The 26654-nt window shown below is 34.0% G+C and overlaps 1 protein-coding gene across 1 annotated transcript; it reads right to left on the bottom strand.

The window, feature by feature from the left end:
- Positions 1-9569: 9569 nt before the first annotated feature.
- Positions 9570-20720, bottom strand: LOC142615851 (autophagy-related protein 18b). Its single transcript, XM_075788729.1, has 11 exons — positions 20526-20720; positions 20244-20317; positions 19386-19459; positions 19186-19295; positions 17764-17855; positions 16292-16404; positions 15538-15657; positions 14878-15023; positions 12689-12796; positions 11863-11931; positions 9570-10230 (listed from the first exon to the last, which is right to left on the bottom strand). The coding sequence occupies exons 1-11, from the start codon at positions 20591-20593 to the stop codon at positions 10089-10091; spliced, it is 1116 nt and encodes a 371-aa protein (XP_075644844.1). The 5' UTR covers positions 20594-20720; the 3' UTR covers positions 9570-10088.
- Positions 20721-26654: the final 5934 nt, after the last annotated feature.

The following is a 26654-nucleotide window of genomic DNA, read 5'->3' as shown; positions in this document are numbered from 1 at the left end:
TTGAACGGGCACACGGATCTGTCCCTCGGCACGCAGCTCTCCTCGAAGCTTATAAGTGGCGAGTCATAGGGAGTAAGATCCTCGGCTTCAATCTTAACCTGTAAATAGATCGGGGTACATGATATCTGCAGGCGCACGATCTATCATCACCCTCTTCACATCATAATTCTCTATCCTAAGAGTGACCACAAGAGCATCATCATGAGGTTGAATGGTACCAACCTTATCCTCCTCGGAGAATCCCAAGACGGGCAAAATGGCCTTTAACCTCTTTGGCCTGCAGCCTGCCTCCTCGGCATGAGAATGGGAAACTGCCATCACCCTGGTGGGAGCTGAACCGGTCCTGCCAGGTGCAGCAAAAAATAACATTAATTGTTCCTAAAGCCGGCGAGATGAATTATTCCTCTAATTGTTTGAGCCGGATTAATTTAGCCGCTAGGTTGGCACAAGTGTTGCTTGATTTTCCTTCAGCGACAAGGTTTGCTCAGAGTGGCTCAAGGGTCCGACAATTCTCGGTAGTGTGGCCCACATCCTGATGGTATTAGCAGAAAAGGTTCTGATTCCTCTTCGCAGGGTCTCCTGCCATCTTACCAGGCCATTTGAAGAAGGGTTCCTTGCGAACTTTCTCCAGCAGCTGATGTACTGGTTCTCGAAACACAGTGTTCACGGCCTGAGGTGCTGCCGAGCCGGACTGCCCAACGTAATCTCTCCTCGGCCTGTTATTGTGGTATCTGTCCGACCTGAAATCCCTTTTCTCCTGCGGGATAACCCTCTCCTTACCCTTTCCTTGCTGTTGGTCTTCCTCCACTCTCTTGTACTCGTCAATACGGTCCATGAGGCGGCGTACACTGTGAACGGGCTTTTTAGTCAAAGACTTTCTCAGGTCATGGTCAGTAGGAAGGCCTACCTTAAAGGTATTAAGCGCCACCTCATCAAAGTCACCATCTATTTCATTAAACGTCTCCCAATAACGGTTGGAGTATGCTTTCAACGTCTCCCTTCCTGTGGTCATGGATAACGGCGAGTCCAATGGCCGAGGCTACTCTGCTACACGTAATGAACCGCGAAGCGAATGCTCTAGTAAGCTCCCCAAAACGAACCTATAGACCTAGATTTAAGGCCGTTGAACCACCTCGCTAGCAACGGGTCCCAGGCTAGAGGGGAAAACTTTACACATCAGGGTCTCGTTATGAGAGTGCACCGCCATCCTCTGGTTAAAGTGACTCACGTGCTCCACTGGATCAGTCCGGCCATTGTAGATGGTAAAAGTGGGCTGGGTAAACCTCCTAGGAAGCCTTCCTTTCTCAATCCTCCGTGTAAACGGAGATTTGGAGAGTCGGTGCAACGCCCTACTCATAGAATCGTTGCCTAAGCCCCTAGAATGAAGCTTTTTACGTCTGCGAGTTGGCTGGTCGTCCTCCTCACCGGAGGACGTTGCACTGGTGGGGGAGCGCGACTTTGAGTTGTAGCCACCTCCCCTATCCTCCTCTGAGGAAGGATTAGATGAGGACGGTGAAAACCTACGCTTAGCACGGCGTAACTTTCTCTTCAAACGATTGATTTCCTTCTGCATGGATTTAGAACCCTCCTCGTGGGTGGTGCTACCCCCACCATGAGTATGACTAGCGCCTGGGTATTCTGTATGGACACTTCCCTCACGATCCCTTCGATGTTCGAGACGTTCGAAATGATCTTCCGGTTGTGATCCCTGTGATTCTGCATGGTGAGAACCTAAGCCTGCCATCCTATCCCCACCTCTTCTAGACTAGGTTCCCCACAGACGGCGCCAATTGTAAGTGCACAATTGCACCTGGACCCAAAGACAATCACGGGCTCAGGCCCAATGAGCCTTCAACAATATAAATTGCTAGAGTGTGGGCTTGAAACCCAGGTTAGAAGTATTGGGGATTTGATAACAATTCCAAAGCTAAAAACATTTATTAACAACAAACAATTATTGCATATAAATCTCCTCGAGCGTAAGCCGAGAACTCCTTTTCTATTATTTCTCTTTTCTTTTCTTTTCTTTTTTTGTTACAAAAAGAAGATCCCTTTCTATTGTTTTAAGTTCCCCTTTAAATACTTCTCTTTCTGATACTTTGTCCACGTGTTGTTCTCACCCCCTTCCCCCTAGATATTTTTCTCCTTAATGCCTCTGGATAGTGACCAGAAGTTTCATTTCTACTGTTCATGGGTCACTTCCCCATTAATGCGGCCAGGGAGGTAGGTGCAGAGTCTTTAATGCGGAAGTAGCAGCCTTTATCTTTGGTATTTCTCAAATATCGGTGCCTCTAGGATGTTCAAGGATTCCCCCCTTTTAACCATTGGTCTTCACCAAGTCGTCCCTTAACCTTTATAATGAAGTCCTGGATTCCATATCAGGAGGAGAAAATCACCCCATCGGAAGAATCCTCGGATCCTCGGCGTATGGTGACATCGTACTTAGCAAAATCTTACTTGGGGAAGCAGGTTAAGCCTCCTGCATGGCCAAAGGCCATCATGCGGGGTCGTTTCACCCCCCACAATCCCATAAAAAAAAAAAAAACACTATTTTTAGTCAATAGTATGTTATTTTGGCAAAAAGTGTTGTCCACTCATAGGTGATAACTTCAATATATTATGAAATTATGTGTAGAATTAGATATATCATTTATCACTATATTTATTGAATTAGTATATTTAATACGCAGATAGATACTGTTGTGCTGGTTTCCTCAACAAAAAAAAAAAAAAAATACTGTTGTGCTGGTACAACATTTTAAAATTTTAAGTAGATATGACATTTCCAGCTTCTCCCATTTTAGCCAAAAAGTTCAGCATATGGATACGACTTTTTTTACCACTCATAATCATATGTATACAACTTGGAAGCATATGATAATGACCCTTCCAATGCCAAACATAAAGTGTGTTTTACGATTATTTTATTGCATAACTCCCGGGGGGTAAAAAAGATTAGTGTTAAACATTACATCTAGTGGGTACTATAGCTATGAGACATGGGATCATAAAACAATATATTATCTTCAAAAGGCACATGCAAGCTGACGTAATTTAACATAAAATACTCCAAAAGAAACAGAGAAATAATGATAGTTAATCCCCAATTCCAAGTTTCTGGTAACCTTGGTCTGCATTCCAATTAACAACCCCAAATAAAATATGTTTTAACTTCCCTATGATAGGCAACATTTTTGGACTTCTTGGCTGCCCTGAATTTCCAAATAACAACACCAAGTAACACATTTTTAACGCCCCTATCATAGACAAAATTCAGAGCATGATTATTTATTGGTAAGGGCAAAGTTTTTCTTATAAATAGGTTTGGATGAACATTCTTCAAACAATTATATGCAACCATTTATAAAAACCATCCACATATTTTGAGTTTTATAATTCATTAAATTATATAAACAAGTCATGTGATTCATTAAAAATAAGTCATGTGAGATGTGACTAAAACCATCTGCCATTTGGATGATCATTTGAAATTTGTTTAATAAGTTTAAAGAAAATTGTCCAAAATCCAATTAACCTTTTCGGTTTTAAATATCACAATGATTCTTTAGATCTTTTATTATGATCTTTATTGACTTTGATTCTATTTTAGTTTTGCTCAACTTTTTTTAAAAATGAGCAACTTACAATTCTAACCCTTGTATTTGGGGTCGTTTTCAATTTGGCTCCTTGCATTTGAGATTTTTTTATTTTGGTTCACCAAGTTTTATTCGAGTTTGAAAATGACTAATCAGTTCACATATGTCATTATATGGTTGTTGAGAGAGAAAGAACAAAACCATCATTTTGTTGCTAGTTAAGATATGGATGGAAAGACTATTTTGACAAAAAAACCAAATTTGGTAGGTCAAAATGAAAAATCTAAGACTTAAGAGAACAAAATGAAACAACCTTCACAATTCTGTTCTTTTATTTCATCTCTACAACTCCTTGTTTATTGGACTGGGGTAGGTTTGATAAGTTGGGCAAAATCTTCTAAAAGACATCCATGCTATTGTCACTCTCAGACCCAAGACAAAAGTTTATTAGTGAGACTAGTTCCTTGACGTTGGTATCATTTTCTCTTAGTTTTCTCTTTTTTGCCTTGCAATTTGCCTCAAATTTCATGCATTTTGTTGTTGTAAGTTGTGAATTAATGTATAGTCATGATGTCTAATTTAGTTAATATTGATAATGCATATGATGCCCTAAAATTTAAGATGGTTGCCCCTCAAATTATGGGTCTCATATTCATTCATGAAATAAAAAAGTAAAAAAAAAAAAAAACCATTAAAATATGACAATTAATTAAGTTACCAAACTTTTCGCAAGAAATTGTCTTATTTATAATGTAAGAATACAAGAAAATTGTCATAATTCATATCTATAATTATTGAAAAAATATGGTTGGTGGAAAAACATGACCATCGAAAAGAAGAATAAATGAATAATAAACAAAGAAAAAAAAAACAATATTTTTATGGAGTATGTTACCTTAACTTGTATCTTAAAAGTAGGTATTTAAAATAGGAAAAAAGAAGAAGAGAGATTTGGTTAATCTTAACAAATAAAAAGATGTGAACTCTACTTAATCAGGTGGCTTGCTTCTTGAGTTGGGCCGAGACAGCCCAATTAGGTACCCAGGCTACTCTTCTGGTTAATGGTCAACGACGGTTGGTAAGGCCGTTTTAGTCTTCTACTAAAATCAACCGAGGTCAATTCCGACCATCCATGTCAAGGTGCGAAGAAGCAGAAGGGAGAGAACGCTCGCCACATGGCGAATTTCTGCCGCCTCATCGTCGATTGCAATGTATGCCTTCTCATACTCTATCATTTCCCAATTATTATATATACACTGTTGTTTCTAAAAAATAATAATAATAATAATCATATATATATGTATATCATTATATATACATACTCTGTTCAATCACTTTGCCTTCTCATACTAAATAAAATTTTTTTTTTTTAAATTGCTATCACTTTTGTCATTTCATTCACTACTTGTTTCATTTATTTCATCATTTCATATCAAATATTGTTGCATCAACTCTTTAAACGTGCCACAATAGCATTCCTTTCCTTTTGAAAATTGGGGATGATAATCAAAGCTGTATCAAATTGGAAATGGTACTTATAAAACAATGTCGCTGATGAGCAAAATACTTATCTTTAGAGGCTTCCTGACTTTAATTTTCTAGTTGAAAATTAATTTTATGATTTTTATTTGCAATGTGAGAGGTGGCATTTTTAAAAAATTATCGATTTCTTAAAAAACTCATGTAAACCAACAAAAAAAAAGGGCCATTTGAATTTTTTGAATGTGACGTGTTTCACATTTGACTAAAAATAAAAAGAGAATTAGAGGGAGAATGATGTGGTCCACTCAAAGTGGCAAGTTTAAAGTTGACATGTAGAGAATTTTATTAGTTGAATTTGACTAATGTCACTGTGCTTCAATTGAATTTCCATTAAGGAAAAAAAGCATTGTTCTTTGGGATAGTTATATTCACAACATGGGCTTTAGTTTGCTAACCTAATGCATTAATTTGACAGTCTAATTTGTGGTTATCTAGGCTATCTATATTCTTTTTTTGCATTTATGAAATGCATGCATGGTATGGCTATCTATATAGGAAGAAGGAACTTAGCTAGTATAAACTTGTGTGATTGTAATTGGAAAGATGCATGTTATAAAAACATGATGGATTTTCTCGTGTCTTAGGCTCATATTTTAAATCTTTAAGAAGTTGGTTCCTTAAAGATAAATATCATGATATTTAAAGGAAAAAAAAAAAAAAAAAAGCCTAAGGATCTGGTACTGATGTAGTCCTAAGAGCATCCACAGCAGTGGAGCTAAAATTTTAGCAATTTAGCTCTACAAAAAGTTACTTTATCTATTTTACCTATACATTTTACAAAACATGATGCAGCAGTGGATTTATTTTAGCTTTCAACATACTAAAATAATATAAACATCACAATAAAATAATATTTCTATTACACTAAAATAATACACCCACAAAACAAAAAAACACCACAAGTCAGCGAAGATCGGCGAAGAACAGGTGAAGAACAGGTTGGCGAAGATCGGCGAAGAACAGGTCGGCGAAGACCGGCGACTAACAGGCGAAGAACAGGTCGGCGAAGATCGGCGATGAACAGGTGAAGAACAGGCGAAGAACAGGCGAAGAACGGGTCGGCGAAGAACAGGTCGGCGAAGAACAGGTCGGCGAAGAACAGGTCGGCGAGAACCGGCGAAGAACAGGTCGGCGAAGAACAGGCCGGCAAACCAGAGAGTAGATGAGGGAGAGAAAAAAAAAAGAAAAAAAAAGAGAGAGAGACAGAAGGAAAAACGAAGAAGGAAGAGAAGCCGGAGAGAGTGAGAAAAAGAAAGAAAGAGAAAACATTTTTTAAATGAAAGAGAGAGAGAGAGAAATTTAATAAAATATTTTTTTTTTTTTACCTTTGAGCTACAGTGCACATTTATCTTTAGATGTGCACTGTAGCTGGAAGCAAAAATTTTTTTGCTATAGCTCCACTGCTGTAGCATCAGTTTTAGTGGTTGAGAAGCTAAAATATAGCAATATAGCAATATACAACCACTGTTGTGAGTGCTCTAAGGCCTTATACGTGGAAGATTGTTAAGTTGCTGAGCCCCCTCTATGATGTTGTGTCCCAAGATGACATTTATTTGATGACTAGATGGGAATCAAAAGTTCTGTGCACTACAGTTCTATCCAAATAAGTTAGATCATATATAGGACACTGTTAAGGCACTTCTCAATTCTTAAAATGATACTTTATATGTTAAAACTTAGAAGCACAGAGCACAGTCAAATAAGGTGCAACAGGGTGATATATCTGAAGTAAAGAATAGAGGTCAAGACTTTACTATTGCATCTAGAACAAAGGAGCATGATAATCAAGTGAAGATTACAAAGTCAGTATTAGCAAGTGCAGAGGTGTTAGAAACAATAGAAGCAGTAACCTTTTATCAAGAATTTATACATTGACTTGGAGCAATGAAGGGATTTACACATGCCACTTGGAAGTTAGTTATTCTAATTAGCACACGTGTAATATTAGCTTGGGATTAGTTGCATAACAATTTTCTTCCACATTTTTAGGGAGTTAGTTACAGAGTAGAGCTTGCTTCTTTCTTGTATATATAGAAGTAGTGACCTTGTATAGATTAATTCTTTTGGTACTCTCTATATTCATTCTGCCTTTATCAATAAGAGTCGCAATTCTATTTAGAGAGAGTCTTCTAGAATTTTATTTGGTATTAGAGTTTTGAAGCTCCTTCCATGGCGTCCTTTGATTCAACCAATCCATCTGATCTAACACCAGTCCAACCTTCACCGTCAATTAGCAATGATTCCACTACTCCTAATCCTCCCAATCCTTATTTCCTCAATTCGAGTGAAAATCCAAGCAGTATTTTGGTTATTCAACCATTACTTGGAATGAAGAATTATCAATTTGTGGTCCAAAGCAATGATTCTTGCTCTCACTGTAAAGAAGAACATTGGTTTTGTTAATGAAAAGATTTCAAAACTAGATTTGGATTTGCCTTTGTATGAAGATTGGGAGAGCTATAACACAATGGTGCTTTCTTGGATGATCAATTCAATGCATGTTAATGTATCTAGTAGCATCATGTACGGTGAAACAGCAAGGGAAATGTGGATTGAATTGTAAAATGTGTTTGCACAAGAGAATGGTCCCAAAATTTACAACTTTCAACAAGAAATTTCTCACATTTCTCAACACCAAATGTCAGTGACAGAGTATTACAATGAACAATATTATTACAATGAACAATATCATTACAATAACTTATTGCTAGGAATTTGTTGTTACTAGATCATTTAATCAATTGTAATCAATAATAATTATTACCACTATTGCAATAACATTAATTTTAAAATATAAAAAAATTATTTGTTGCATTGATGCTTTATGTTGCAATAACCTATTGCCACAAAATTTATTGCAACAACGCACAATGATATTTTTTATTGTAATAAAATCATATTGCAATGACTTCAACTTTATTGCAACAAAAAAAAAATGTCATTGCAACAATAATTATAATGTAATTTATAAACCATTTTTTTGTTGCAACAATAATCATATTGCAATAACTTCAACTTTATTGCAACAAAAAGCAAGATGAGGTTGAGTTTGAGGAGGATGTACATGTGGAGGATATATATCTAGAGTGAAGTCTGCTACTGGATGGCGCTACCCAACACTATGTTATTACATAGAGGTAAATTGTGGTTTTAATTTAAAATTTATTCTAATTTTTTGTATGTTTTGGTGAGGCAACTTGATGTAGGGTGCATATACTTATTGCAAAGTACCATTTTTTTAGCAAATTTACGAAAAAAAGTATTAGTTTTTTCCAATATCTCAATGATGGTACTTGTTGAATATTTCTTTGCAAAAAACCATTAATTTGATATATATATATATATATATATTAACAACTTTAGTCTCGATCAAATTGGCTTCTTCGTATTATTACCACTATGATCATGCCAAAATCATGAAATAGTAACCATATTATTGGCATGTTAAATTCCTTTCATGCAAAATATGGTCACATTTTTCTATGAAGATTTTTCAAATGTGTTGAGAATTTTAAGTATAAAATAAAAAGTTTTAAAACTTGTAAATTTTAAATTTTATTGTTCCTATTAAATACCTTAATTCAACTTCGAATATATATTTTTTCAAATCTCACTCAAATTCATAGTCTACAAAAATAGGCTTAGTCTAGGGCCTAATCAATATATTTTGGGGCCAGATACAAATGTAAAATATACTATTATTTAATATTTTATAAGTGATACATAAATTGAACTATTTAAATATATTTATAAAAAATATTTTACGAAATTTTAATTTTGAAAATGTCGAAACAATTAGTTCCAGAATAAATATCTTATTTTAGATGGTCATTGTCTCTCTTGACAATGTTAGACTTCATTTATTGAACAATGGATTTCAACAATTTTTTTAAAAACTATTAATTCTAATTTTAATTTTGATAGAGAGAGAAAAGAAGAGAAATTTTTTTTAAGAGAATAAAAATTTTACACTTTTAAACTACCGCAAACATAGTATGAAATGTATTAATAAATTGTTGAACGTTTGAAAAGAATATAATATTTTAAAAATAAATTTTATTTAACCTCACTTGCATTGCACTGCATTTCATCACCATCTCATGTTTCCAAGGCAAGAATATAATTTTGACAATTTAATCTCCAAATACTTCTCATAAAATAAATCTTGAGGTTATAATGATTAAAACAATAATTAATGAGCATTAATCAGACCTCCAAACTAAAAGATATATATAAAAAATAAAAAAATAAAATAAAACCAACAACAACAACAACAACAAATTTTAACGGTAAGATGCACTTGTATGAATTAAATCCCAACCATAAATGATTATGATCTCTTAATTCTAATTAGGCATGACATCTAAGAAACATAGGCCTTCTACGTTATGTTATCTTATTATGATCTTATCACACATCACTAATCTCGTATTCATGAAATATGAAGAGATTTACTTTCAAAATTTGTAGTTCTAATAATTTGAGGTCTACATGTGAAAAAGTTGAAGATTTCATCTTAAGGTGACATTATAGCAATATACATAATATTATTACAATTTTTTTCCCGGTAAGACTATAACTGAATGCTTGCCAAGGTTATATTTACAGGGATGCTCTTTAAATTCAAAGCTTGCTTTACACATATTTCCATGCCAACATGAACTTCGTATTAAGAAAGTGTTGTACAAGGAACATGCATTGAACATCTTATTACAAACGTCTCAAATACTTGCTTATTGAAGTCTTTCATCGTCCTTAATGGCTAATTCCCTTGCACTGGACAACCATTTTCAACAATTCTCTTTTCTCGGTTTCATAACTTCATTGATCGGTTTTGTTATGTAAGCAACAATATATATGCAATGAGATCCTGCGAGCTGAAAGGTCAGAGGATAGCATGTAGTAACACAAACATGCAGACTTCAAGGGTTGATGTCATGCAACATTTGATCATAAACTAATGGCATTGTCTGAGATCACTGTTAAAAGATTAAATTCATGCTCCAAAGTCCACACAGGGTCAGTCTGCTGGTTGATACTTAAGCTGTACTCCAGGAAGTAACCATTGTAGGTAATTATGGATACAGTAGCCCTACAAAATCCAAAACAGAAAGAACATAAGCCAATAGAAAGATTCCCACAATACATTTAGGAGATTATAAAGAAATAAGCAATATATCTACGAGGAGGCTAGTTAAATTCCTTAGCTAGATATCCAAGAAATATTAACAACAGCAAATGTTTCTTATCTTCACTTAGAACTCAGGAATTGTGTTTCTCAAAAAAAAAAAAAAACACTCAGGGATTGTGTCTCCAATGCATTTGGTAGCTCACAGCAAACAGAGAATCATGTACTTCGTCCAAAATAACTACTTGGTATCCTTTTATAAGTTTAACCAAAATTTGCATTAATATGGCTCTATTTATCCAGAAATTAGATCAAATGAGAAGGTGACGAGAAATGGTATGGGCAACACTGGTGCCCTCTATATATTGAGGTCCAAGGTTCAAGATTTCTCATCTTTCTTGTTTCAACATCAACTAGGTATAACAGCTATCAACAGCATCCTGTGCATTGATCTGAGAAATCACCAGAAGCATCAAGTGACTGTGTTGAAGTAATCAACTGACACTAAGCTAAGTCACCAAAGGATGTGTACATCACTAAGGAAAATTTTCAACTCCAAACCAGTTTGTAACTATCTTTCTCCAGCCCACTATGTGGTGATTGAAGAGACTATCCATGTTATAGTCACATAACTTTTTAAATGAATCATGTGACTTGTTTAAATAATAAACATGGATAGTATTATAAATCACCATGTGATAGGTTGAAAAAGATAGTTCCATACTAATTGAAAGCCAAACTTTATCCCATCACAATTGATACTTTGGAATCACTAATATAAGTTTGAGGTAGGGTCCAGGAAATAGCAAAAGCAGTAACCACCATGAGGGTGGTGCATAAGGATCCATTTACTTTTCTTTCTTTTTTTTTGGATAGGTAAGAAAACTTTTATTAAGAGAAGACTACTTACTTAGAACATGAAGTAGCCAGAAAAATATGTACAAACAGCAAAGAAGACAACAAAAAACAAAAAAATTATGTACAGGAAGGACCCATTTACTCTTTTCCACATAATATTAATATGCAAATCACCACCATAACTCTACTGATACCATAATGTCACCCATTTGACATTATAAAAAATAATTTTGAGCATTGACACAAAACACCTAAATATCATATGAGATCATAAAACATTAAAACTTGCCTTCAGAAGAGAAGGCATGCAGCGGAACATGTCTAATTAAAATATCAAGCATACAGGAGGCTTCTTGGGCTATAGAGTTTTCACCTTGCAAGGGCAATCAGTGTGAAAGTTCTTCATGCCCATTAAGATCACAGATCACTACAAAACTCTTTGAATTTGTTGAGGTTCTTCAATTGTTGAACTCTATAGTCCTTTTACGAAACTTGTTAAGTGATCTATTAATGTAGTATTAAGCTAAGTTGACAAAGGATAAAACCTAACAGTAAAGTGCTGAGGAAGAAAAAAGGAAACCCCAAAAAAGAAGAACAAACATCGTTTAAACTCAAAGATAGTACAATCAGATATTGACCACGCTTTATGAAGTGGAGGTCATGAGTTTGAATCTCCCCTTTCCCCTCATCTTGGGGAAAAGAAAAAGAAGAAGATGGGCACAATGTCAGAAAACTCACTTGCAAGATACAATTTCAGATGTGGACGTATCAGCAATAACCTTGTCAACTTTGCGAATCACTGAATTGCTGTACCAGAACAGAACACTTCATTGCATCAATAAAAGGGCTAGAAGAATATAAATAAATAATAAAGGAAGAAGAAGGTAACAGGAAACAATGTGCTTCTATAATAAAAAATATATTTTGACAAATATCAATATCCTACATCTACTAGAAAGGTCATTTTTTATATGCCCATTTAAAATCATCAAGATCTAATATCTAATGGACTGCCACATCTCTTCCTTAGCTGGAAACTCAATTGAAAGATAGTAGCCATCAAGTATAATCTTGCTTATGCAGGCTCTATGTTCATACACCTTTTGTATTATTGTATTCTGCATTTGTAATTTCCATTTTCCCCTCACAGTTTAAAAATATTCTCCAAATTCATATTCAACTTTAAACACTATGGAAATAACACTGTAAATCACATAAAAAAAATAAAGACCTTATGCTCCCATGGAACTAAGAAAATAAATAAAATAGAATTTGATGTGTAATAAATGAAATACAAATCAGGCTATTTACAGTCCTATTGATCACCCTTTTTTCTATATTATTTTTGGAATTTGTTTAGGTTTAGCTGAAGAGAATAATAGAGGGGTTGGTGGGAAAGGTGGAACTTGAAAGTATAGATTTTGTTTGTTGAATCTCAGTCAAGCAGATGCCCCAACATATGTCTCAACACCAGGCATACCAATATATTTGTAGTGCTATAATTTACTAGACTAGTTATTAAATCCAATAAAGGGTACATTATATCAGTTATAAACTGCTTCACCTTTTGACTCCTGCTGTAACAGCATATTGAAGTACTTGATGGTGAGTTGGATCCAGTGCATCAGTAACGGAGTCAGGTATTATTGATCCAAGAATACTACTTGATTTCCTGTTTCAGCAAAAAAGTGAAAGATATAGAGAAAAAGGATTGGATGATTTTGCAAATCCTTTGTAAACTACAACCATTCATGCATTCAAAATAATAAAGTGACTAAATTTTACGTTGGCCTTGGGACTGGCAGTGAAAATAATATATAACACTATATGTCTGTTTGGGAACAACTTTTTTAGCTTTTTACTAAAAGTGTGCTAAAGTATACTTCTTCTTTTTTTCCTTTTGATAGGAAACTTGAAACTTTCATTAAACTGAAGAAAACATTGGATCTTGATGAGGAGCTTGTTCCAAGAACCAAGGATTCAAGTGAGAAAATGCAGAAAAAAGTAAAGATTTAAAAAGCTTTACATAAAAACTAAAAGTTAAAAGCTAAAGCTAAAGCTGATACCAAACAGGTTAAGTGTGTGTTTGGATTAGATTATAAGCTAGTTTTTAGTTTTTTGCTAAAATACTTTTAGAAAACATCAATCAACTTATTTTATTTAGCTTTTAGCTTTTATTTACATTATTTTCAGCTAAAAACTAGATAAGCTGTTACCAAATGGACATTAAACACAAAAAAAGGGCATAATTATAAAAAATTTAAAAGGGGGGTTGGACCCCATTTAGGCTGCATGGGAATTGATGAATAATGAAGGTTATGTTAGTTAGAAAACTACGAGATATATATATATATATATACAAAAATTAAAAAAAAAAAAAAAAAACCATATAAGCAGCATGGAACTTTGTTGTAGAGACACCAAGACACTACCACCCAAGGTTTCTATCCATTACAAAGAGTTCCCTTGAGGTTTGTGAAATTATGCTGCTTTTACATTCAGTTAGTAAAAGATTTCAGGGAACAAATAGAATAGAAAGAAGTAGATAAACTAGGAATCAGCACCAAGCAGAAAAAGAAAACAAACCATGGGAGTCAGCACCAAACTATTGGAAAGATTCCAACAAATATTTGTTTAATCAACTCAACCATAACAATACTTTCTTACTTTTTTATAAGTAACTCAAGCATAATAATACTGATTCTTGGGGACTTTACATAGGGTTCCCAGGTTACATTAGTGAAGGAAAGTATCTTTCTGACCAAGCTAGGACATTAAATAAATTTTAAACCAAGTAGGAAAGGAAATAAATCTTAAACCAATTAATAAAAGCAAATACAAATTAAATTCCTAGATTAAATAAGATCTAATATATATCAGTCAGGCCAACCGGCAGCAGGCCTCCATTGTCCAGCCATGTGATGAAGGCCTGTATATGGTATCTGCACTAAAGGAGTTCCCTTGAGGTTTGTGAAACTTCTTTTCTTTCAAGTTAATCTATATTGTTACCAACCCTTTATTTCTTTCCTCAGGTGAAATCTCCCTTTATTAGTTAACTGTCAATAATGATGGTAAATGACTCCATTGCCGTGTTCTCTTTCTCCCTCTGTGTTACATACCCTATATTTTCTTCCTAGGGTGATATCTCCCTCTATTAGCTAACTGTCTACTATGATGGCAAAAGACTCCTTTGCCATGTTCTTTATCTCTCTCTCTCTGAACTTCTGGTAAGTATTTTTATTAGCTCTTTAGCCTTTAACCTAGTCACTAGCAAGAACCACACAACTGTTGAACAGAATCAATGAAGGTCCAATTACAAGGAACTTTATAGGCTGAGGCACCATTTCTATGAACATAGATAGATATATATACAAGGTAACTATAAAGCAGGTTAAAAAAATAGTTAAAGACTTTCATAAAACAGATGTATAACAATAATGACGTTACATCCTACAATATTTGGCTATGTTTCTATCCCATTTTCCAATGATATATAGCTCCACTGGTGTGAACTTCTCCCATAAAAATTGTAGGAGGGTGAGGTTGTTGGTTCAAGATCCATTGGGCATGTAACTTACAACAACAACAGCAAAGCCTTAGTCCCAAAATTTTGGGGTCGACTATGGATCCTCAACAAATTATTTAGGGTGTGTGTAACTTACCATTTTAAAAAATATGGTAAGTACCATTTAAAGAAAAAAAAATTGTAATTGCAAAAATACAAAGAAGGCAACAGAAAGTTGTAGTTCTGACCTTTGATTTATAGCAAATCCCATAGAGAATACATGAAGAGAACCTGACGAACTTGTGGCCACAAGAATATCGGGAAGTTGCATAGATGGCCCAAATGATAAGGAAAATATAGTTGATGGGTATGTCCCCCTTCGAAAACTATATGACTGCCAAAGAAAGACTAGTTAGATTCCAAACCCAAAGTAAAGTATTACAACCAAAGATGGCTGCATTGTATTGCTTCCAAGAATCTAGTATATATTTACTTATTAAAATAACTCAAGTTTAATTGAGCTGAGGGGTAAGGACAAATCTAGGGCACAGATGGTTATGCATCAAAAATAACATGCATGCCACAAAAAGACTTGGTCTTTCCATATGGTGGATCACTTTTGAGATCCATTACACTAATTAACAAATTATATTTAGAGCCACATACAATTTTTTTTTTAATTAAAAAAATTACTTCTTTAAATCTAGGAAACCTCTCTGGATCAAAGTGATTCTCTTAACAACGTTTAAGACATCAGCTATTTCACTATCTAATTTTCACTAGTAGTTTTCTTGTGTACCACCTGTGTGGTGGCTGTGTCTTTGACAGCCTGATTGAAACATATAATCAAGTATAATAGATGATCTACATGTATAAAATGCTGTAAATGGATGGTGTGCTATTCTCACCTTAGTTGCATCTGAAACCAAATGGACTCTGATTATGGTTCCTTGTTCAGAAGCAGTTGCTATATACATCCCATTGGAAGAAAGGACAATTGCAGCCAGAGGTGCACGATGCGCATCTATCTGTATTTCAATTTGAGTGAGAATATAAACGATGTCAGCTAGAGAATTAAAAAGGATCATGATTCATTTCCATATCCAATAACAAGTGAAAGAAAGAGACACAGTTTCAAAAAATTTGCTCCTTGATGAATAAAAAATGAACCCATTCAAACCATTAATCAGCAAATATGACCAGAGGTTCATCCTAAGGGTCACCCTAATTCATGACCCTCAAGGCAATTAGGCTAGGTAGCCCACTGGTCCTAAAATGCCTCAAGACTTCAAAGTAAAAGCTGGCATGTCCTACAGGCTATGGTTCATGTGACTGATTTTCTGAACATTCTAAATTTGAGAGAGAGAGAGAGAGTATCAAGTGTCCATAAATAACATCTGGATATTCTGTATTTTTAATTATCTTCCCACTTGAGGATAGAAAGCAGAAAAGCTCTCTGATTCACTTTTAAAATGCCTACTACCAAAATCATCATCATCTTAAAAGAGGATGATAACAATAATCTTAGTTACTATAACAAAAAAGAGTTATCAAGATAAACAAAAAAATTGAGTCCCAGATATTTTTTTTTGTGGAAGGATCCCTGTTATTTAATCATTTATTTCATCATATATATATATAAGGAAGGGATAATGCCATTACCTCACAATGTGACTGGAGCTCCATGACATTGTACAACAACACAGACCCTTTGACAGTGCTAGCAGGAAGAGCCAAGAAGCAACTATCCAAACTGGGTGAGAATGCACAAAGCCCTGAAAAAGAAAGAAAGAAAGAAAGAAAAAGGGAAAAAAAATACTTCTACTAATCTAAGCATTCAATGTCATGTTAATTCTGCAGAATTCAAAATTTGACAGACAAAGCTCTACAGATTCTCAGTATGACTGCTAGATTGTTATGAAATATAAATGCTTGGCCAATTTGCTTTTTTCTCAAATGGCATTTTCTTCTCTCACAAGTGGGTGGAGAATGAGGTCATATGTTCAAAATCCACTGGACACGTGTAACTTGCCAATAAAAAATAAAAAGAAATATGACTATTTGATGACTTGCGCTATAATTGAAAACTATAAACCAAAATACTAAATCAAGTCAAATAAAAAAAAAAGTAATTTATAAATTGTAGAGGTATGACTTTGTTTCCAAATTTAGATATTTTCCTTCAGCTCCAAAAATCTTTGGGGTCAAATTTGGAGAAGTTTAGTTTGTTAGCCAAGGAAAAGGTATCTGGTAGCAATGGAGGTCCCTATAGAACTTACTTAAACTCAATAATGTAATCCTTGTTCAAGAAATTTCAGTATCTCAGACAATAATATCACAGAAAAGTCATATAGTTGCATGAAGGCCTTTTCATTTGCTTATCCTAAGCTTCTGTGCCTGTTCTTAACTATATTAAGATAAAACTTAGTCTTAATGTAGAGTCATACAGATTCAATAAACTTCATAAGCATCATGCCAAAGCAGTTTCTCACATTAGTGTGATTAGACATCCAGGAAGAATATGCTGCATGTTCCATAACAATTTTGTGCATATCAAAATAAAACTTGTAAGTTAGGAAAAGTCATTTAGGTTGCATGTTATTCACATACTCTGATACTGATACTCTTGAACTTCATTATTTTCATTGTACTCAGAAAAGTATCAGATATTATATTTAATTGTGTAACTAGTGGCAGAGTTAGCAAATACAACTCATTTTATGTATTGTCAGATTTATCCAACTGGCTAAACAACCCCCAAGTCAAATTCCAAGATGTCCTTCCAGGTACAGTTATATAAAGTACTTACACACTCTGGAAACCAATTTAATCTCACTTCTGTAGGAATAGGGAGGTTCTCTACCACTGTTTTTTTTTTCTAACCAGTAAAGAAGTTCATTACAGGGGGCAAAAGGCCAAATAGGGATCACCAAGAACTCAAGAAACACAAAGAAACAGTCACTTATGACCAATTGAAATTTGAAATGGAAGGAATCAATAATAGCAAGAAAAGAATTAATAGACAATAAGCTTAAGAGAAACAAGAAACCAGATATTATGAAAAAACAAATAATCCACGGTAAACAAATTATGAATACCACTTTAGGTAGAAAACAAATACTTTTAAACCTCACCTTTTAGATTTGGCACTGTATCAATCGAGTCCAAGATTTTAACAGTATTTAAGTCATAGACATATGTCTTATCTTGCAAAACAACAAGAAGCCTGCATTTGCCAAGACAACCAATTAAAATTATCAATGAGAAAGGAAACACAAATTAGAGTTCTCTTCATGAAAAAATAATCCTGTCTAATGGTGAAGTTCTATTTCTACCAAATTAGAAATGTTTAATGTGCAAGATCAAGAACATAATGAATCCCAAGCACATTTGTGACATTATTAGTACCTATACACCACCAAGGTCTAATTGATTCCATGAACAGACAAAATATCACCAAATTATATGTGAGGTTTAGCCTCAAGTTAGAAGCACCAAGGCCTAAGGTACAAAATTGTGAGTCGAAGCAAGATAAATTACAATGTTGAATGACCATATAATATTCTTATTGGAACTCATTTTAGTTGTCCTTGTGAAGGCAAGGAATGGGCAAGATAAATTGCAATGTTGAATGACCATATCAGATTCTTATTGGAACTCATTTTAGTTTTTCTTGTGAAGGTAAGGAATGGTATGTCCAAGTATCCTATGAAAAAGTCTTGATAAATTATCACCTGTCTCAAAAATTTAAGCTTGTTGTAAATCATGAATTGGATCATTGTACACTCTTTTAACAATGTGAGGCAAAACCCCCCTCAATGTGTAAGCCTAAGACATGAAATTTTCAACAATAAATGGCATGTCTAGAATGGATGTACAGTTCAAACTTAAGATCATCTACTTCGATGCATCAATAAATTACTAGTCATTGTAAAAGCTTAAACTTGTTAGAAAATAATTAATTAATTTATTGATCAAACAACATTTTTAATTAAATAAATCCAACCAAGTCCCACTCACCACTGATTTTGGCAATATATAAAAGTTCCTATTCTAGATGGAAGTTTCTAATGCCACCAAAATCGACATGAAGTAGGCCTCCTTAAATTTCATAATTTGTGAAGTATATATTCGGAAAATGAAATGTGTGCTTGTGAATCTACTATGGTAACCTATCTGTTTACCTATGTGTTACTACTTGCAGAAGAACCATAAGAGCAAAAGAACAAGAAAAATACCTATCGAGTCTAAACAGAAGCATTTCAAATATCTTAGCTCAACACTGCAATTGCTCACACAAGGAGAACATTAATTCCCTGCTCATATCCCCCATAGTTATTATTTCTGACAGCAATGATTCATGTTTCCTTTACAATAACCCTAAGTTATGTAGGATCACCATGAAACACTTTATGCTTAAGAATTAATCCCCAACCCCTCTATCTGATAATTAACATCAAACAAAAAACTATTAAAATGTCATCCTGAATTCATGCATCAGAAAATCAAAACAAGAATCTCTGGCACAAATTCAGTTTCTAGATAAGATCTATTACCTTTTCCTATTCATGCGAACAGCAAGTATTGAAGTCAAAAAATTCAATTCTCGGAGAGCAGTTCCGGTTTTTGTATTGAACAAACAAAGACGGCGGGGAGATAAAGATGGCTGTTGCGTCAGAAACAACCTTAGTAAGTAATGAGCAGGTAAAGTTAATGAACATTGTAACACACTGTATGAGTAAAATGGCACAAGCACCTGTTCACCAGCTCCAACAATGGCAAGAAGACTGGAGCTAAACAGCATTTCAACAATAATGAAGGCTCCAATAGCTAGGCAAAGAAAATAGATTACTTTAAATGAACTGAATCTAGGATTTCAATTTAAGCTATAGTAAATCCAAATTTCAAGTGTGGACATAAGATAAGAGCTCAATTCTTTTCTAGAGTTTTGCAATAAAAAAATGATAAATCATTTGTCAAAAAATTTGACCATGTTACTATTCTCCCTCTATATTCGCAGGCGCACACACATGTCTAAGATTATTTTAACGAAATTCTCTTTCTTGTGAAGTGTCCGTGCTTCCTAGGCATCTGTTCATGTTAAAATTATGGTTAAATAATTAAATTTGCCATTTCCAAAAAGCTTAAATGTTGGGAACAATTGGTAATTTATTGTAGCAAGTGGTCCTAAGTCCAACCTTATCTCCGCTTTGCGTTCCATTCTGGGCCCATATGCAAGGGGAAGTATTAAAAATCATAGTTAAATGATAAAATTCACGATTTCCTAATAGCTTCATTTGGGACAATCGGTAATTTGTCAATTCACAAGGTGTAAGCTTTTTGGTAGAATAGTATTTTTTTTTTCTTTAATTCTTTCCTAATGGAATTTATTGAGACTTGTCACATCATCAAATCAGGTTAAACTTATCGGAAATGCCTTGTAAAGCAAACCATAGGGAAGGTAATTGTCACAAACTAAGTATAAGCATGTAATTTTCCCTAATTAAGAATTTAAATAAAATAAAAATAAAAACTCGAATTATAAAAATAAATAAATAGACATATAAAGAAGAAGACTTTGAAACCATAACAGAGTATTGCTTGGAAAATTCACCTCGTTCATAACAGAGTCTTCCTGTATTCGTGTCAAATACTTTGAAACCATCCCTTGTCCCAATCACAAAGCAACTGCAAATTCGGAAAACCCAAAAGTCAAAAAAAAAAAAAAATCAATCAGTCAATACGTTTATGAATAGAACCAATCAGAATTATCCGCTGGTTTCAATAGAATTCGATTTTGTTTTCCCGAGAAAATGAATTCCCGGAAATAAGAAACCCTAAAGCCGGAAGAGAATAAAAATGGAAGGATGAGAATAGAGAGTATTGGTGAAGCTACCTGGCGTCCTGGTTGAAGGAAGCGCAGAGAATTGGGTAGGGCGAGGAGGAGGAGGATTGATTGGCCATTAAAGGGATTGGATTTTGTGGCTAAAGCTTTTTTTTTCTGAGGATTATTATTAAATATCGAGCTCGTTTCTTTCTTGGAGATTGAACTTGGAAGCTTCAATTCAATTCTTATAGAAATGATTGGAACAAGGGAAAAGGGAAACTCAACAGAACATAGACGTTAAAAACTTTTTTAGTGGGTCCCGCTACCAAGATACTCCGTAAGTCCACGTCATATCCCACATGCTAAGTTACATTAAACCCAAAAAAAAAAAAAAAAGAGGTTATTAAAAAGTTTTACATAAATTTTACATACAATAATTGTAATTTGATGACTTTAAATATCTCATCATTGAATATTTGAGTTTTATTTTTTTATCCACTGCGCACCCTTGATATGGTGGTCAATTTACAAGTATAAATACTTGTAAGGTGTGGGAGGCAAGGGCCAGGATTCAAGTCTCCAGTAAGAAGCTTCATACACGTATACACTTAGATTAGATTAGAGTAGAAATTCTATCTTGTATAAAAAAAAGTTGTATTTTTTAATAGTTCGTGATACATTAGGGGCCATTTGATAATGTTGTTTGAGTAACGTTTGTATTTTTAAAAAATATGTATGAATGAAAAAGTGTATAAAAATACTTATAATATTATTTAAAAACTGAAAAATGTTATTTAAAATACCATACCAAACAGCCATTACTCTGCAAGATCAAAGTACTTGTAATCCTACTAAAAAAGTTGTCAACATTTTTAACACATTTTAACGTGGCAAGTTTGTATGGGTTTTTAATTAGGGCCCAGTCCACTACTAATATATATTTTTTCTTACCGCTAATAATTTGCTACATTATAAGATGTCAAATTTTTGACTTTTTTTTTTTATAAATATTTATAGACTTTCTCTATATCTTATTGTTGGATTTTGCGTTCAAATAAAATGGTGAGAAATATTTAGTACAAACTTTTTTTCATAATTAGTGTATATATATTGGATGGTGTGTGATTTTATAAATTGATATGTAATAAAATTCACTAAAAAAATATATTCATATTAACATAAATCCATGTTAAAGATGTTTTTTTTTTTTTAATAAATGGGACAATGGGAAAATGAGGTTTGAATTTCGAACTACAAATATAAGACACCATAAAATATGTCATTACTATTAAGTTATCATTTGAAAATCCATGATAAGGTAATGTTATACACTATCCAATATTAACTAAAAACATCTCACAATTTCAAACTTGAAAAGTGACTTTACATTTTTTTTTGTTATACTGGACAATGTAAACACTGCCATTTCTAAACACACCCTTTCTAAAACAACATCTCAATTTCTTCTCCACATACCTCTCTTTCAATTCATTGCGTTCTACAGTTTTTACTCATCCTCCTTCTCTTTGAAACAAGCTATAATATTATTGACGTCGTAGTAAATATATATATTTATTTATTTATTATTTTTTAATATAAGATAGAAATTCTACTCTAGCCTAATCTAAGTGTATACGTGTGTAAAGTTTTCTCCTGAAAACTTGAACTCCTAGCACTTGCCCTCCACACCTCACAAGCACTTATACTTGTGAAATGACTATCGCATCAAAAGTGTGCAATAGTCATAGTAAATATATTTAAAGAGTGGCGAGATAGCCAAAACTCATTCCTACCTCGTTGTGCAAGTCGAGACAAAGATCTCTCACCCAGTTCTTGTCTCGTCCATCCAAAATATAATACCACAGACAAAAGACAATACATAAAGGACATAAATATTTTTTATTTGTTGAAATTGAAGTCTTTTTTGCTTTCAAGATTCGTTAGGGCGAAAATGGGAAATTAACCATAATTCCCCAACTATATAGTTAGTAGTCATTGTTACGAAAGTATATATATTACTAACATCTCAAGTCTAAAAGGCTCGATTTTGGCCTTATAAATTGAGTCTCAAAGACTCGGTTTCCATGTTCTGATTGCGTCTGAGTTGGCGTTTTGTCCATGTGGCGTCCACCTGGTAATCGAGTTTTATAGACTCGATTTATAAGCCGACTCTTTAAGCATCGATTTATGTGTGACGTGGTTAATCCACGTGGAAGCCACTTGAAAATCGAGTCTCTAAGACTCGATTTCTAATAGGGCTTTTTCAAAATTAAACGCACTGTCTCTAACACCTCTCCACTCTCACTCACCCTCTCACTCTCACACAGACCAGAGCGATCTCACGCCTCTCTCACTCACCGACCCACTCTCACGCCTCTCTCACTCACCCTCTTCACCCTCACACAGACACCCTGTCACACTCGCGCCTCTCTCACTCTCACGCCTCTCCACCCTCACAGACACCCTCTCATGCCCGCGCCTCTCTCTCTCTCTCTCTCTCTCTCTCTCTCTCTCTCAAGCACCCTCTCCACTCTCACTCAGTTCTCTCAGGTAATTTTCTTATTGTGTGAATTTTTCATGTGGGTTTGAGGTTTTTTTCCGAAATTATGATTGATTTTTTCATGTGGGTTTGTGGTTTGTGACTTTTTCGTGTGTTACTTTGTTTGGTGATAATGGATGAGAAAATTTGTGAAGCACGTTGTTGTCTATTTGGTTGAAATAAACTCCCAAATTCCAAACCAGTTTGTACTTTTATATAGTAGTTGCTTCGAAAATAAAACTTCTAGGACATTTAAGCCAAGACTTGATGTGAGCAGAACTTTGATATCATATTGGTGAATCATAGATAGCCATTTTACAAGGGCATAGGATCTTATTTACAATATTTCTTATAGGACAACTTCAACATTAATGGAAATGACTTGAATCAATTAGGAGGAGCTTTGACAGTTGGTAGTAGAGCTAGTGATGAAGTTTTATGGGTCTAGAACTGTAGATAACAAACTAGAAGCATAAAAAAGGAAGAACTTATTGCTAACTTTTCTGGTGAAACACCACTGTGGATCACAAAATTTTTTTTATAAACAATTTTGGTAGCCTTTTAGTTAAAATATGCTAAACCTTTGACCTTTGGAAATATGGTGTAGCACGGATGTGCTTGACTTGGTGCTCTTTAGAAGCATGTGTAGAACTTACCTATAAAAGAAACTACATAATAAATTAGTTGAACTTTTTAATAAAATTACTTATCAAAAAAGAAACTACATAATAAATTAGTTTTTTTTTTTTTTTTGATAAGTAAACTACATAATAAATTAGTTGAACTTTTAATAAAATTACTTAACAAAAAATGAAATTAACAAATTAGTTGGATCCCCACTTGCTGTCAAAAGGTGTGAATCCTTGAGTTGGACCTGTTTGTCGTACTTCTTAGTTCTTATGTTCAATGTCAATTTAAACTTTAGATCAATCTGTCATTTATGTTATGCCATTATGGTTGACAGAGATGATGTCCAGTACAATCTCTAATTCCATTTGCACCATTTTAGGCAGATATAGTTGTGACTTTATCCTTTTGATTTAACATAATTGTGTGTGTTAAATTTTTGTTAATGTCTTTTCTTGTGCTTCTGGATAGTTTTTTTTTTCATCTTTTTTAATTTTGTGGTTAATGATTTTGTGTTTCCCACTTTTGTTTGACATGAATAATTTATTTTGCATCCTGAACTTGAACACTGCCTCATTACAAACTTGTGATGCCACTGTTTTTCTTTAGTAAAATTCTCTCTTAATTGAGCAAGTTGATCTGTTAAATATGATTTTTCAAGAGCAAGGGTTGAAAACATTTTATTAAAGGTCTGCTTCTAGCTAAATTGGTGCATTTTCTATTGAAGATATAGATAGATTCTTTTTGGTAGAGCTAATGGAGGTGGCTAAGGAAAGAGAGAAATTTAAAGGAAGACATGTTTATGCATTTCCGTGGGCTCTCTCACCATTTAGTGTTTCTATTTAACTTGAAGCACTAATGCAGGTTATGCACCATATCGTTAAAAATAAGAAACACACACACCAAAAAAAAAAAGGTGTCTGTAAGAGCCAAATGAGTCAATTGTCCAATAAGGAGGAGTTTTAGTAGTTTCAAATTGTTGTATACTACGGGACTGCCAGTGGAACTCAAGTATTAGACACTCAATTTATAACTAGGACTCGAGTTCACTAGCAGCGAGTACGCCAGGCCGAGAGTTCAAAAATATTTACGGCCAACTGCCACTGGAAAAATTCCCAGTGGAAATCGACTCTCTAAAACTCGATTTCTATTTCAGTGGCTTTTTGGTAAATAAGTCCTACATAAATCGAGCATTTGAAACTCGATTTATACAAGCAGTATTTACGATTATGCCATCCAAATGGAAATCGAGTTTTAGAGACTCGATTTCCACTGGGTTTTTTTTTTTGTTACCCCCCCTGCAACAACTAATAAACCAGAAATTTTTTTCCCCTGCAGCTGTAAACCAGATTCAGAAACACATCACATAGGCTAACAAGCATATATATTATGATACCAGTCAAAGGGAGAGTACATCAGATGCAAGAAACTAGATTAAAACAGTCACTGTTCATGGGCACTATAGTGGCCTTCTTAGCTACAGACCATACAGATTTAATCACATCCAAAGTACTATCATTGCTGGCATTATAGGCAAAAGATGCACAACGCAATTAATGTAACGAGTACAATGGATAGCTACTAGTTCAATTACAACAACATTCAGCAATAAACAAAAGAACAACTGAGTCGATACAACATAGTCTACATAGTCGCCTACCACTTGGTGTGGGAAACGGCAGATCCTAGAAAAATATGTAATGTAGACTAAAGAGCAGCTGTCCTAAACCACGTGGATTTAACTGGACCACACCTTGCAAATCGAGTCTTAGATCGAGTCTCTTAAAAATCGAGTCTCTAAGACTCAATATCTAGCTGGAGTCCACGTCAATGCAAGTGACAACATAAATCAAATATTTAATTGTTCACATATAAATCGAGTTTCTAAAACTCGATTTCCATGTGGCCACCACTTGGAAAAGCACCACATTAGATCTGATCAGAACATGGAAATCGAGTAGCTAAGACTCGATTTATAGGTTGAAAATCGACTCTCTGAGAGTCGAGATGTTAGTAAAATATATACTTTCGCAATAGTGCCTACTAACTATATAGTTGAGGAATTATGGTTAATTGCCCATTTTCGCCATTCGTTAGCTACTCTATACCTCTTCATTGCTAATAGAACTTATGTATTATGCCTAGAGTTGTACACTGTTGTTATTCATTATCATTATTAGTATTAGATTTTAGACTTAACATTAGTTGATAATTCATTATGTGAGGAACAAATTGAAGTGGTAAGTATCTGTTTGGATAGTTTATTTTTTGCCAACTTATTTTATTATTTAGCTTATTTTTGCTACTATTCATGAGCCTACTGCACTTTTTGATACTATTTATAAATCTCATTGTATTATTTGAGCTAACTTTTACCTTTATCTATAGTATTTTTAGCAAAAAATTTTCAGTTTCAGCAAAATAAACGGATTCCAAACAAACCTAAGTGTAAGAAGATTAATTTCTATATTTTTAATTGTTAGGATAATTGGTGAAGTATTGAGATAAGCAAAGGTTTGACAAATAATTGTAATTAATAAAATAAGTGTAAGTGTAAAGAAAAATATATATTCAAGAAAGAAATGAGTAGATTTTGAAATTAAATGACCAAATATATTGGTTTTCACAAAAGACCAAATATATGATTTAACAAATGTTAAACTTTTTATTGTGTTTTTTTTTTCCCTAGACATAACGGCCAGTCGGCCACGCCTAGCTGACATTTTTTGTTTGGGGTTGGAGAATGTTGTTGAGAATATGAGAGAAAGGTCAAAAGAGGTCCAGCAATTTGGAACTTATTCACATAAAAAGTGAGAAGTAGTGGGGATGGAGTGAGTGAAAGGGATTTAATTGACCAAAAAGAGTAAAAACTGAGCAAAAATAAAGGGCGCGTGACCCTGCAAAAGCAGTATCAAAAGAAAACAAACCCTTACAGCTCATGCTTTTTTTTGACACTGATCCTTTCACAGTTTCACCCTTGCCTCATCAAAAAAACAAACAGCTATGAAAAACAGCACAAATTTTTCATACCA

Source organism: Castanea sativa, chromosome 1 (assembly GCF_040712315.1).
Source record: "Castanea sativa cultivar Marrone di Chiusa Pesio chromosome 1, ASM4071231v1".
NCBI classification, from domain to species: domain Eukaryota; kingdom Viridiplantae; phylum Streptophyta; class Magnoliopsida; order Fagales; family Fagaceae; genus Castanea; species Castanea sativa.
Note: the sequence above shows the minus strand (reverse complement) of the source record. Positions and strands in the feature narration are given on the sequence as shown.